The sequence below is a fragment of the Abrus precatorius genome, unplaced genomic scaffold (assembly GCF_003935025.1).
Source record: "Abrus precatorius isolate BTA unplaced genomic scaffold, Abrus_2018 Scaffold2, whole genome shotgun sequence".
Taxonomy (NCBI): domain Eukaryota; kingdom Viridiplantae; phylum Streptophyta; class Magnoliopsida; order Fabales; family Fabaceae; genus Abrus; species Abrus precatorius.
This window is the reverse complement of record NW_020874362.1, coordinates 30,612,321-30,625,974: the sequence shown is the minus strand read 5'-3', so window position 1 is coordinate 30,625,974 and position 13,654 is coordinate 30,612,321. Positions and strand designations below refer to the sequence as shown.

The following is a 13,654-nucleotide window of genomic DNA, read 5'->3' as shown; positions in this document are numbered from 1 at the left end:
AAATGTTCCCTGCTTTATTCAATAAAAATAATTTGATTTTTCAGTGTGAAGTTTTGCAATTGTCCAAACATACTCAAAATAACTACGCAAGAGGGTATTATAAGCTAACTCAACCATTTTCCTTAATTCATAACGATGTGTGGGGGCCTTCACGGGTCAACAACATCACTGGGTCTTGATGGTTTGTCAAATTTATTGATGACCACACAAGAGTCACGTGGGTCTTCCTTATAAAAGAAATTTGAGGTGAGAAAGATATTTGAAAACTTCCACTGCACGTCATAGACTCAGCTCCAAGCAAACATCAAAGTTTTTATAACTGATAATGGTTGCGAATATTTCCAATTATTTCTCAACACCTATCTCAAAAATAATGGAATTGTTCATCAAAGTTCATGGGTGAACACCCCACAGTAGAATGGAATAGCTGAGAGGAAGAACAAGATCATTATGGAGGTCACCAGGTCACTCATGAGATCAACAAATATGCCAAAGCAATATTGGGGAGAAACTGTACTCACTGCAACCTATCTCATTAATAGAATGCCTTCAGAGTTATGCTTATCAAAGAGCGAGTAAAATTAATGTGTATATGATTAAAATTATGAACATGAACTTCCCACCCTAACAAAACAATGATGACAATGCATTCATGGTGTTCTATTTTGTTATCGTTTTAGCTACAAGATATACGTATATGGCTTCAAACAAAGCACCAGAAATCGTAAAAAACAGTTAAGTATATAAGATTAATTAGACCCCAATACATATTGAAAGGAAGTGATCAGCAACGTTCATAAGATCAATGATCATCATTTATTTGTTTCCATCATCCATGCAGTAGTTCTTAAGTGCAACAAATTTTCTACCCATTGCAATTTCTTGATATTGGTAATTGATGGGGACAAGCTATATGCTATAATTCCTAATCAAACAGTTTTTTTTTCCTGGTATACTTGGATTCTAATTATGAGAAATCAATGAACCTTGTTTATTGATGTATCTTAGTGTATTTTTAGCTATTAAAATGAAAAGCTCTTGCTGAATTCCAAGTTAGACTAAGAAAGAATGGGAAATCAATTATTGTGGGTAATGCATTAAGAAACTGACAGCAATATGTCAATTTTTTTGGTACAATGAAGGCAGATAAAAGTAGGTGTAACGATTGTTATCAATATTAATGAAAGAGGATATATATTGATTGAATAGAAATGATTGTAATAGTTAAAAAATGTTTAATGTTATTAATAATATTATATAAATAATTAATAATATAAAATAATCTCTCTATGTATTATTAAAGATCTTTCGTTACAAATGCCACATGACATTTTGTATTTTTAAAATTCTTTTAATTTTTTATTCTTTTATTTCATCTATATGTTTCTTATTTTTTTATATTCTCAAATTTTTAATTTTTCTCTCATTATTAGATATTTTATGTTTTTTAATAATTAAAATGATATAGAGTGAATGTTTAGGTATTACATTAATAATTTAATATTTTTAAAATAAATCATAATAGTTATAAAAATATATAATTTAATGTAACAAAAAATATTTAATAATAAAAATACAATCATACAAATAATTAATAAATTTGATATATTATCAACAAAACGAAAATGGTTAACATATTAGTATAAGACCATTATATTTATATATGTGAGTTTAATTTATTTACTGAAAGGTTCTATATTTAAATCTTATTATATATTTTTTTTTAAAAATTGCAAACAAATGATAATAATTTAAACTCTTAATGATAATAATTTTTATTGAAAAAATAATTTATTTTATTAAAATATTTAAATGTAATAAAAATTTTAATAATTTTAGTTATTTAAATGAATTTTAAAATGTAATTTGATGTATTTTTAAAATAAAATTTTAAATTAAAAATGGATTTTTATTTTTTAATTTAATTTTTATTTTATTTTTCTCTTACTTTTTTCTTTTTTATTTTGTTCAAATCTTATTTTCTTTCTGGTAGAACCCAATACTGAATAGTATGATATGATAAAAATTTATCATAATAAATATGTTTATCATAATAAAAATTTAATCCTACATAACTTGGGGCCAAAGTGAACGGAGGACCAAATAAACTGAAAAATTTATATATTTAGGACTTATTTTGTTTAAAAGTTAAAAATATAATGTTCATACTTTTTAATTAAAAAATATATATTTTAATAAAATATACACTTCATATTAATTTATACATATATTTTAATTGCATTTAATATTCATGGGTGGTTGTCGTTTATCTAAGCGCTTAAAGCCCGGAAGCAGAATCAATACGCAACCCTGATTTCTTCGTTTTCACTTTATCTACGCTATTTTATTTGATATGATAAAATAAGCAATGGTCACGTTAGTAGGATAACATGCTCTGCTCTGATTAGTCAAATATGAGTATTTTTTTATATTTTAATTAAACTCATCATAGAGTTCAATTACGTAATTTCAAATTGCATTAAAATTTTAATAATTACTGTATTAAAATTTAACTAAGCACGAAAATGTGAAGCACCAAATTAATACAAAACACTTACTTATTATAAAATAAAAAATAAGTGCACATGTAATAATTATTTAGAGGAGCCAAGTTCATATCATATTGATAGAGATTAACAAGTGGCAATTACAAGTTTGATCATTCCAACTTCATAGGGATCTTCCGCGCAACGCAGTGCTGTCCCTGGCTCGGTCAACGTGAAGAATTTCATTTCACCTCCTAACGTAACTCCACCTTCTCCAAATCGGAACCCTAACAATTTGAGTTTCCAATTGTTCAATTGATTGTTGTTAGGGTTTCTATTTGCCGATGGCGTCCTTGTTGGACGATATTCTACAATCCGTGGAGCTATGGCTGAAATTGGTCAAGAAGCCCCAGCCTGAGCCCTACGTCAACCCAAATTTCGACCCCGTTTTGTTGGTGCCTGGTGTCGGTGGCTCCATATTAAACGCCGTTAACGATAGCGACGGTAGCCAAGAGCGGGTTTGGGTTCGCTTTCTCTCCGCTGAGTACAAGTTGAAGACCAAGCTTTGGTCACGTTACGATCCTTCTACTGGTAGACCTATTTTTAGTTTTCCAAAAATAAAGTTCGTTAAAATTGATGATGTTTAGCTGCACAAGTTGCTGATATAACTGTTTGTTCGTTGATGATACTATCAATGTTCTGAATGTATTTTGGGATTATAGAAAAAGGAAACTTGATATATGTGATTAGTGTAATTATATTTAAAAATAATAAAGGTTTCGATATGATAAAATACGAATTGTTCGTTAAATTTGTATATTTGTTCATCCCTTTAGTACATGCAAAATTTAATTAATGATTGTAGTGAGACAGGGAAGAAGCCTTGTGATTGAGTAAGGGTGAGTTTGGGTAAATAGCGTAGTTAGGACTTTTTATTTCCATGTTTCAATGGAGAAAACACACATCGCAAGAAATTTTTTATCAAAGCAATTATTTTTCAATTCCAGCGGAACGGAGTTAATGATGTTTTCCAAACAGGCTCTAGTGTTTGTTTGATAAGAGTTTATCACGTAACTGCTCATGTCTTTTGATAACCTTCACCTTGAAACTTATTAAGTAAAAATAGCTTAGAAGAGCCAGTTTCATTAGCTTTACCAAATACCATCAATTTTTAACTTAAGTGCTTATATGATAAGCCCACTAAGCTCTGCAGAAGCTTTCGAATGCCCCTTAATTGTTCTGTTATATCCTCACTCAATGCTTGTGCTGTATCCGAGATTCCATGCATGCTCAGTTTATTTCCTTCTTTACTGTAGTAATTTGTGTTTTGCACTGAAGAGTGTGCCGTAAGAAACTTTGAATTTGGTGATCTTAACATACCTGATATCTTTTTTGAAACCAGGAAAAACCTTGTCCCTGGATCCAAACTCAACAATTAAGGTTCCTGAGGATAGGCATGGACTTCATGCAATTGATATTTTGGACCCTGACTTGGTATGCCTATTTTAAACTGAGCTGTAATGACAAAGCTTATGGCCAAGCAATTTATTCTTGAATCTTATATATATATATTATTTTTTTTTTTAACAGGTGATTGGATGTGAGTCTGTGTATTATTTCCATGACATGATTGTTGAAATGCGTAAGTGGGGATTTCAAGAGGGAAAGACACTTTTTGGCTTTGGATATGATTTTCGCCAAAGCAACAGGTAACTAATTAATTTGAAACTAGAGCAGTTTAATGATAGTGATTTGATCAACCTTTTAAAAGGAGTCCATTCCCTTATCATATCTAATCCAAAGTAATGAAATTAAAATAATTTCAAACAGCCCACTCTTCAAATAAGTACATAACTACATACTATGAGATTATTTTATGTCATCTTTCTGCATGAAAAAACTGATTCTATATCATTTTTATAGTGTAATTGATTCTGTGTAAAATTTTTACCAAGTTCTTTTTTATAATTTGTTTTTATTTTACAAAAGGATTAGGTTTTTTAAGAAGTTATTATCTGATAAACTAGCCTGAAGTAGACAATAATTGTGGAAATGAATTTAATTTGATTGCTGCCTCTCAAGTGTTTCTTTTGGTTAATGATTTACTGGTGGTATGATTTTCTACCAAGGTAGTTAAAATCGGGATTTTACTTCAAATTGTGAAGGGGAGTAAAAATTGTGAATCATAAAATCGTAAATCGAATCGTAAGATTTTACAAAAATCATACATACATGCATATAAATTCATATTATGCATAGAAAATAGAATAAATTAAAAGAAAAACATTAAATCACTAAAACCACTTTGATAAACTTGAAGAGCCAGCAGCAGTAGAGTTGTCAGTTGCAGTTGGTACAGACCCAGAACTGCGACCACCTGAGCTTTGACCAGTACCCATGTTTGAACCCTTTCAAACTTGAACAAGATAAGAAAACCAGAGCAAGATCAGAAGAAAACCAAAGAGCATAACAGAGCAAGATTGGAGACGAGGAAATCACAAAAAGATTGTGAAGAAGACACAGTCACAGTCAGTTGCAAACTAGGTCGCACATCTATGGTTATCAATATTGTCTAGTGTTTAAGGAGGAAAGAAAGAAACGAAGGTGGTGTGACTAAGTTTAGGAAGTCGGAACTTAGGTTCAAGCAAAAATATAAGTCGGGTCATTCACAATTGGGCCATATCCATCAAATTATAAACGAATTGGGCGGATATCCAGATCCAAACCTGGAATTTCATGAAATTGGTGTGAAATCCCGATTTTACGATCTAAATCCCAATTTCACTTGGGGACGATTTTTGCTATGATATGAATCGTGTGTCTTCCCAAATCGTAAAATTGTGCGAGATTTTATAATTTAACTCCCGATTTTAACTACCATGTTTTCTACAAAACTGGGGATTATATCTCTATCAAGCATGTACTCTTTAACAAAATGAAAGCAATTTTTCTTACAATTATGCTGTTTATTTTCATTTAGGTTGCAGGAAACAATGGATCGGTTGGCTGCAAAGTTAGAATCAATTTATGATGCTGCAGGAGGGAAAAAGATAAACATTATAAGTCATTCTATGGGTGGTCTTTTGGTGAAATGTTTCATGTGCCTGCGCAGTGATGTAACACATCCATTAAGCTTCTCAAATCAGTTTTATTTTATTTGTAGTTTCCATATCATTTATATATTTGTCAATTTATGTTTTATACACTTCAATCTTGGAATTTATTTATTGCTGAAGCTTGTCTACAATTTTGCTTGTCTTTTCAGATTTTTGAGAAATATGTGAAGAATTGGGTTGCAATTTCTGCACCATTCCAAGGTAATTAATTTTGTTCTACATTTATCAGAAGTATAGAATTATGATTAAGGATATTTTATAAACTGGTTCTATTAGCATTTCAATGTAATTTATAAAGATGGAACTATTAGAAACTTGTTTTCCTTATTTACTTTTTTGGAAGTAGGCAAAGGTCATATATTATATTATTCACAGGCTAAAATGGTTGATGCACAAAAAATCATGCATAGAAGGATGACTTTTAAATATCAAAGGAAAAATAGTAAGAAAGAAAAAGTGATATTGGTTAAGTATGATTGTATGGTGTTGAGCATGTCTTTCTTGGTGAAACAGTTTAAGCAATAAACATTGTAGAAAGTGCTTAGTTAAACTTACTATAATTTCACTAGATTTTGACCTAAATGTGATTTGAACTTAATAATGTATGACAGAGTGATTTGCTTTTGTTGCCTTCATGTGTTGGTTTTATATCATCTGTATTGTTTAAGCTAATTAGAAGTTTCTTTAATTTTATTTTATTTTTTTGCCAAGGGACACGCATCATGGGCAGTTATACATTGTTTTGCAGGTGCACCTGGATGTATCAATTCTACCTTTTTAAATGGAATGTCATTTGTGGAAGGATGGGAACAAAACTTTTATATTTCCAAATGGAGCATGCACCAATTGGTACAGATCAGTTATTTTAGTCTTCTAGAGTTGTTTTTTGAGTTCATTTATTAGTACAAATGAGTCCCTATTATGTTAAATACTGACATATCAGAATCACTGTGCCTGGTGTATCATTATTATTTTTGAGATTTTGTCTGTTGGATACAGGAACTTGAGGGAGGTGCGGTTTTATATTTTATGTTTTCTAACAATGTTAAAGTTTATTTTTATTTTTTATTTTGGCAATTTATCCTTACCTTTCAGTGGCAGTAACTGATAGTTGTTTGGGTAAGTGTTTATTAACCAGTATGAAGAAATAGAAAGTACCGATGAGATCTTCCCAAAACCAAAGACAAAATCCTGACATGCTTAATTAATCATCACACTTCACAATCATGCTTTTGTGATCTCTGGTTATACCAGGAAAAATGGAATTCAGTGACATAATACAAAAGAAAGTGATATATAGTTTTGGTTGCTATTATTCATATTTTTATACAATTTTATAACAGGTTTACACTTTGATCATGTATGATATTTTGACATGCATTTCTTGATTTGGATTTTCTGGTTATTAATTGTTGGATGGTTTGTTCTCTATTTCTATTGATTGTGCTGATTCCTTGTGCTAAAGATTATTTAAGCATTATCTTACCTGTGTTTTTTTTTTTCCCTTTTGTATGCATGCGTCTTGTTATTATTCATTTTGTTCTCTCTCTCTCTCTTGGTTTGATATTGTAGAATTATTTACTGAAGCTTGTTCCAATGTCACAGCTGATTGAATGTCCATCGATATACGAACTAATGGGTTGTCCTAATTTTCAATGGCAACATACTCCTGTTCTAGAATTGTGGCGTGAGAGACATAATTCCGATGGGAAATCACATATTATTCTGGAGTCATATCCACCATGTGATAGCATTGAGATTTTGAAAGAAGCACTTGTAGATAACACAGTGAGTTACCAGCATTACCTTACCCATCATGGAAATTAATGGAACTTTGTCAAACTTGAGTGCCACCAATATTTCCATGAAATTGAATGTATTATAGTTTAAATTTTGGTTTTTGGAGCATTTGACAATTGATGCCTTTGATTATTAAATTCTACAAATAATGATTAACGGATAATTTGGAATGTAAGAAATAATAATATAAGGGCGTTTTGTTTTTTTCTTGTTTAACTTGGAACTTCAACATATTCTCTCAAGTAGTTGAAGCATTTATTTTTTCTTACTTTCATATGCCTTAGATTATGTTAATGCATTTGGGAAGTTCAAGTATTGCTATTCAAGATCTAGACATCTTGGATGAATGTTTATTGGTACATAGCTTATTTAGATTGGTATGATATCTATCTGTGATCCAGGTTAGTTATGATGGCGAGGATTTGCCCCTGCCCTTCAACTTGGAGATCTTGGAATGGGCAAACAAAACGTGGGAGATTCTGTCTTCTGCCAAACTTCCCCCCGGTGTTAAATTTTACAATATTTATGGGACCAATCTTGGGACACCTCATAGTGTTTGGTATTGACTCTATCAATTCTTTGGATGATACCATGGTTACCCTATAAATGGAATTTATGAACTGTGTTTAAGAATGGCCTAGTTGGTGCATGTGCACATATTTTGGAAATATGTGACCCTCACTTTAACATAACTATTATTCTGCAGCTATGGAAGTGGGGACAAGCCTGTCACAGATTTGGATCAACTACGATATTTTGAGGTCAATAAATTTGTAACTGCTAAATATATGTTTCTTGATGTATGTACATATCAAAGGAGAACAAAGTCCATATGCACCATATTGATTCCCCCAATTTACAATACAGTTTTATTTATACTTTCATTGAAGAAAAGTCTGGGAAGTTTCTCATCTGGGTTTTGTATGTCTTTATTTATTTTAGTATTTTGTTGAATTAGTTAATAAAACTAAGTGCTTATTAGTGAAATTAATTAGTAAATAATTTACTTTTAAGTCTCTCAAGACTTATGTTAAGTTCCGCCTTTGGGATGCGGCAACCTCTTCTCTGTATAAACTCTCATTTAAAAATTAATTCTTGTATGGATAAACCCCATTTCTCTCTCCTTTAGTCTTTTCTTCCTCTTTGTATAATCATTTCAACATATTTAATTCTATTATTGACACACACTTAGTGCCTTTTCTTTCTGGTGTGATATTGAAGTATAGATTTTAATTTAATGTGTATTATGTTGAAACTGTGTAAACTTTTCCCACCTTCAGTCATTGTTTCGATACTCCTTTTATTTTTCCAGTTGGCAATGCTTGCTTACTTTTATCTTTTTAATATTCAGGCCAAATACGTATTTGTTGATGGTGATGGAACAGTTCCAGTAGAATCAGCTAAGGTTTGCTAATTTCCCTTTGCACAATCCTTATGCATTGATGACTTGCTGGATTTAAATATATACAAATTTTGCTTGGTACTATGCCAATCAAGTAGCATTAGTCTTAGTAAACAGTAGTAACTGCTTCAAAACTCCCAAAATATATTTATGATTAAACCTGAATGCAGGCTGATGGGCTCAATGCGGAGGCAAGGGTTGGAGTGCCAGGTGAACATCGGGGTATCCTTTGCGAACCTCATGTGTTTCGGATTCTCAAGCACTGGCTGAGGGCTGGAGATCCTGATCCCTTTTACAATCCCCTCAATGATTATGTGATTCTACCTACTGCTTTTGAAATGGAGAGGCATCAAGAGAAAGGTCTAGAAGTAGCATCCCTTAAAGAGGAGTGGGAAATTATTTCCAATGACCATGATGACCAAAACAATTCTGCCAATAAAATGTCTTTGAGGTCATTATCAGTTTCGCAGGAAGGAGCCAATAATTCTTATTCTGAGGCTCATGCGACCGTCATTGTTCAGCCAGGCAATGAGGGTAAACAGCACGTTCAACTGAATGCCTTGGCTGTTTCAGTTGATGCATAATGAAGCATTCTGTTGATTATGATTGACATCTCTTGTATATAAGGATATTCGTATGATGTTGCTGCGCCATGTTCCTCAATGTTATTATGTATGATATAAGAAGCGTATGTATCAGTATTATGAAAAAGAATATCTGACATTGGTATTTGACTGTGTCAAGAGTGGCGTGCTATGTACAAAGTCGTGTACAAAGTTGTTGTACCTACGCATCTTTTTTTCTTGTCTCTGTTCGATGAAAGCACAATTGGACCAGACAGGAAAATGAGAATGTGGATCAATGGGAAAAGTTTGATTTTTTCTTAAATATAACCTTGGAAGTTAAATTTTATGGATGAGAAAAAATGGTATTAGGGGAATTGAATTGTATGATATCTAACACAAAAGTTTGAACAATTTATAATATATAAAAGTAGAAATAAGATATATTCATGTTACAAATAGCTGCATTTAGTTTAATAAATAAATAAATTGCTTAATTATTTGATAATTAGGGAGAGAAATATTTAAAGGAAAACTTCAATTTAATTAATGAAATAATTATTTAATTAATTTAAGATGAATTATAAATTTTTATATTGATAAAATAAAATAATTTAAACCTACTTAATAATTAATTGTTTAATAATTAAAGTAAAAATATTTAAAATATATTTAATTGGTGAAATATTTAATTGATTCCAAGATAAAATATTATTTAACTTAAAATATTTATATTATGAGATATAAGATAAAGTAAGAATATATAGACATTATTAATTTATAACACATGACAATATAAAAATTATTTATAAATTAATATAAATATTTTATTATTTATTATAATATAAATTAAAAAATGTAATTTATTAATCGTGAAATAAAAAAAAAGATAAAATGAGTATAAAAAATAAATCATATCAATATTCTACAAAAATACAATAAATAAAATAAAAGATGATAATGTTAAAGACTAAATAAATAAATAACTTGAATATAAAAAAAATGAAATAACATGAAAAGAATAGTGAAATTTATTTTTATTGTTACTCTACCTATCTTTTATTACTTTTAATGGAGGAGATAGATTTTACAAATTAAAATTAAAATATAACATGATTAAGAAAAAAAAATTAATATTATGTTTCAATTAATTTAAATCCATTGTTTTTTTTTTGTTATTATTATTATTATTATTATTATTATTATTATTATTATTATTTGTTGTAAAAAAATAAAATTTATAACCTAAAGAGACAAAATATTAAAATTATTAACTAAATGAAGTTTAGAATAAAAAATAAAAATACCAAAATAGTAGTTTTCTCCCTTTTTTTTGTTATTTTTTTGTCAAATTAATTTTTTTTAGGGCAACAAGAGCTATAATATATTTTTTCCTCCTAAAAAATAAAATAAACTTCATACCCAAATGCACATAAATAAAATAAAAATAAAAATATGTCTTAGACTTTAGGTAAGTAAACTGTCCAATCTGATTCCTTCAATTTCATTTCTTTTCTCTATGAAAAAAAATGGTAGTGGGCACACTTAATGAAATCAAGTCCAATTGTTCACTTAATGATTTTCTGGATGCGGATCTGTTCCAGTTAATGCAGGAACTTGACATTTAATTCTTTTTTTGCTTAAGCCATTTTAACCTCATTTAAGCGATTTTCAAATATTTTCACTTAAGCCTTATACCTCTCACTTAAGAAAATAAGAGCTTAAGCAAGTGATGCATGTTTGGAGCGAGACTGCAAGAGGAAGAATTGAAAGGAGCACCAAATCCCTGCTTAAGCCTACAACAATAAGCTTAAGTGATTATGTGCTGCGCTTAAGCGACCAAGTAATGGCTTAAGTGAAAAATATACAAAGAGCATGTCCCTTAGAATTGCAAACTCACTTAAACGTTGATGTGTTCACTTAAGCAAATTAGCACTAGCTTAAGCAAGTATGATCTAGCTTAAGCTAGAAATGCATTTTTAAATTGATAAAATAGCTTAAGTAATGAGAAAATGGCTTAAATGGAAGGACAATCGCTTAAGCCTGTATAGGTAAGCTTAAGTGAAACATGGACAGAGGCTAATGTTTATCATTTTGTCTCAAAAGGCTTAAGCATGATGTGGTTAGCTTAAGTGATTAGTGTGTGCTTAAGCGAATGGATGTAGGCTTAAGCAAGTAAAGGGAAAAAATTGAAAAAATAGCAAATTAAATTGATAGAGATGGCTACACCACTTAAGTAAACAATATACATTAACAACTTTTACAACATTTGTACTCTTACATAAATATTTTTGACCAAAGGAAACAAAATGAGAAATATACAATAATATTTAATTAAGGCAATTTGTATGGTAAGTTTAGTAAATAAGTCAAACAAATTATAAAAGAGAATAAAATTGGAAGGAATTATTTATAAATAATGTGTAAATTGCATAATTAAGTTGCAATAAACTAAATAGGTCCTTGTAACTTTACAATGTCAACTAACTCAAAACATTAACAAAAATCTAAACTTTAAAAGGAAAAAAAAAAAGTGTTCATGCATCTTCTTAAGTGACATCATCATGAATTGGATGATCCTCCTCCATGTGGTCTCCTTCCCCATCACCACTTTCATGATCAGGCTGTGCTTCCCCTTCTTTAGTTCTCCCTTCTTCTACTCCACCTTCTGTTAAGATTGTATAGTCTTATTTAGTCCCACATTACTTGTTCTTGAGGGACTTCTATTTTATTGTTACTATATAAGTAATGCCTTGTAAAGCTTTAAGAATTATCTAGTGAATAAAATATTTCCTAGTATAGCTGTGGACATAGGTATATACACTGTGTGTCGAACCAGATTAAATCTTTTTCTCTTCTCTCTCTTTTTTATTTATTCCTAACAACTAGTATCAGGAGCCAATATCATAATATTCTATGTAGTTACAACATTGTCTGATCTTCCACATTAGAAAAGATTTGATTTTTTCACGGGGTTTTAGTTTAAAGAAAGTAGTGGAAGTTTTCTTGGCTTAGAGGAAGCAACAAAAGCAATGACATTGAAAGAGGGAAAGTGAAGATTGAGAAGTTTGATGGTATAGACTTTGGATTTTGGAAGATGCAAATAGAACCCTTAAAAGGGGAGAAGCCAAACGACATTGAGCAGTCAGAATGGGAGTTGCTGGATCAACAAACGCTTGTAGTGAGATTGACACTAGCCAAGAATGTGGTGTTCAACATTGTGATCGAGAAGACTAATGCAGATTTGATGAAAGCATTGTCAAATATGTACGAGAATTCAGACACAACAAATAAAGTACATTTGATGTGTCGATTATTCAACCTCAAAATAGGAGAAAGTAATTATGTCACTAATCATATTAACGAGTTTAATACAATTCTTGGCCAATTGGTGTTAATGCAGATAGTGTTTGATGATGAGGTAAAGGTGTTGATTCTATTATCATCCCTTCCGGATATTTAGGTTGCAACTGTTACTGCAGTTAGTAGTTTTGCAAGGGATAATGATAGTCATATTTTAATACATCTTTCTCTCTATGTTTTCGATTTAATTGAGTCTTTTTAGTATATTATTTTGATGTGTTAGTTTAGATTTGTGTTGGTAAGTCATTTAGGATTTAAATTTAAATCTTTCGCCATAAATTCTTGTTTTGACACAGTTTCTTGAAAAGACCATATCTGGAGCTACACTACTCAGAATTGGACAAAATTGGTGTCCGTGGAAAGATAAGAGAGATATCTACAACTTCTCTGTTGCGAGAAAAGCCCAGTTCGAACATCTTCAGGCCCAAAACTGCGTCACAATGTTGCGGTCCTGCAATGAATTTTTCAGAATTTGGTTTTATTGTTGACATTACTTAATTAAGGTTTTAGGAACCTCGTTAGGAAGCTGGGCCTTAATTAAGCCCAATTATTTTGTCTTTAAATAGGGTTTATGATTTCGCGTGAGGATCTTCTTCCCTCTTTTTTTGCCTTAATTTTCAGAATTTTTAAATAAAAGCTTTCGTAAGGATTCCTCTCGTCTCCCTCTCTTTTATTTTCGGAAACTTCATCCCCTTCTCTAATTGGTCGAGCAATATGATTATGAAGCAAGGCTAATTCATCAACCGGTTCAAGGTTTCAAAAACTACATTGCATTCGAGTTTCAAAATAGGTTTTATCGAATTCCTCCTTTCCTTCCTCTTTTCTAATTAGGTTAATTACGTTTTTCATGATATGGAATTTTCGTTGCATCCTAAATAGAAAGAATAGGTTAATTTCAGATTTGAATTAATTGGATTCACCTAA

At 30.5% G+C, this 13,654-nt stretch overlaps 1 protein-coding gene across 1 annotated transcript; it reads left to right on the top strand.

The window, feature by feature from the left end:
• The first annotated feature begins 2,575 nt into the window (after nucleotides 1–2,575).
• LOC113857580 (lecithin-cholesterol acyltransferase-like 4) lies at nucleotides 2,576–9,688 on the top strand. The gene is made up of 11 exons (XM_027489625.1): nucleotides 2,576–3,077; nucleotides 3,889–3,980; nucleotides 4,077–4,195; nucleotides 5,467–5,602; nucleotides 5,752–5,803; nucleotides 6,351–6,451; nucleotides 7,208–7,390; nucleotides 7,804–7,961; nucleotides 8,109–8,163; nucleotides 8,754–8,807; nucleotides 8,975–9,688. Exons 1-11 carry the CDS (start codon nucleotides 2,831–2,833, stop codon nucleotides 9,386–9,388), a joined length of 1,611 nt encoding a protein of 536 aa, XP_027345426.1. The 5' UTR covers nucleotides 2,576–2,830; the 3' UTR covers nucleotides 9,389–9,688.
• Nucleotides 9,689–13,654: the final 3,966 nt, after the last annotated feature.

What these genes read in the sequence shown, in the direction of transcription:
- LOC113857580 (XM_027489625.1), top strand. Translation starts at nt 2,831, where the DNA reads ATGGCGTCCTTGTTGGACGATATTCTACAATCCGTGGAGCTATGGCTG. An exon ending in ACGTTACGATCCTTCTACTG is followed by an intron (nt 3,078 to 3,888) that starts GTAGACCTATTT and finishes TTTTGAAACCAG; the next exon opens with GAAAAACCTTGTCCCTGGAT. An exon ending in ATATTTTGGACCCTGACTTG is followed by an intron (nt 3,981 to 4,076) that starts GTATGCCTATTT and finishes TTTTTTTAACAG; the next exon opens with GTGATTGGATGTGAGTCTGT.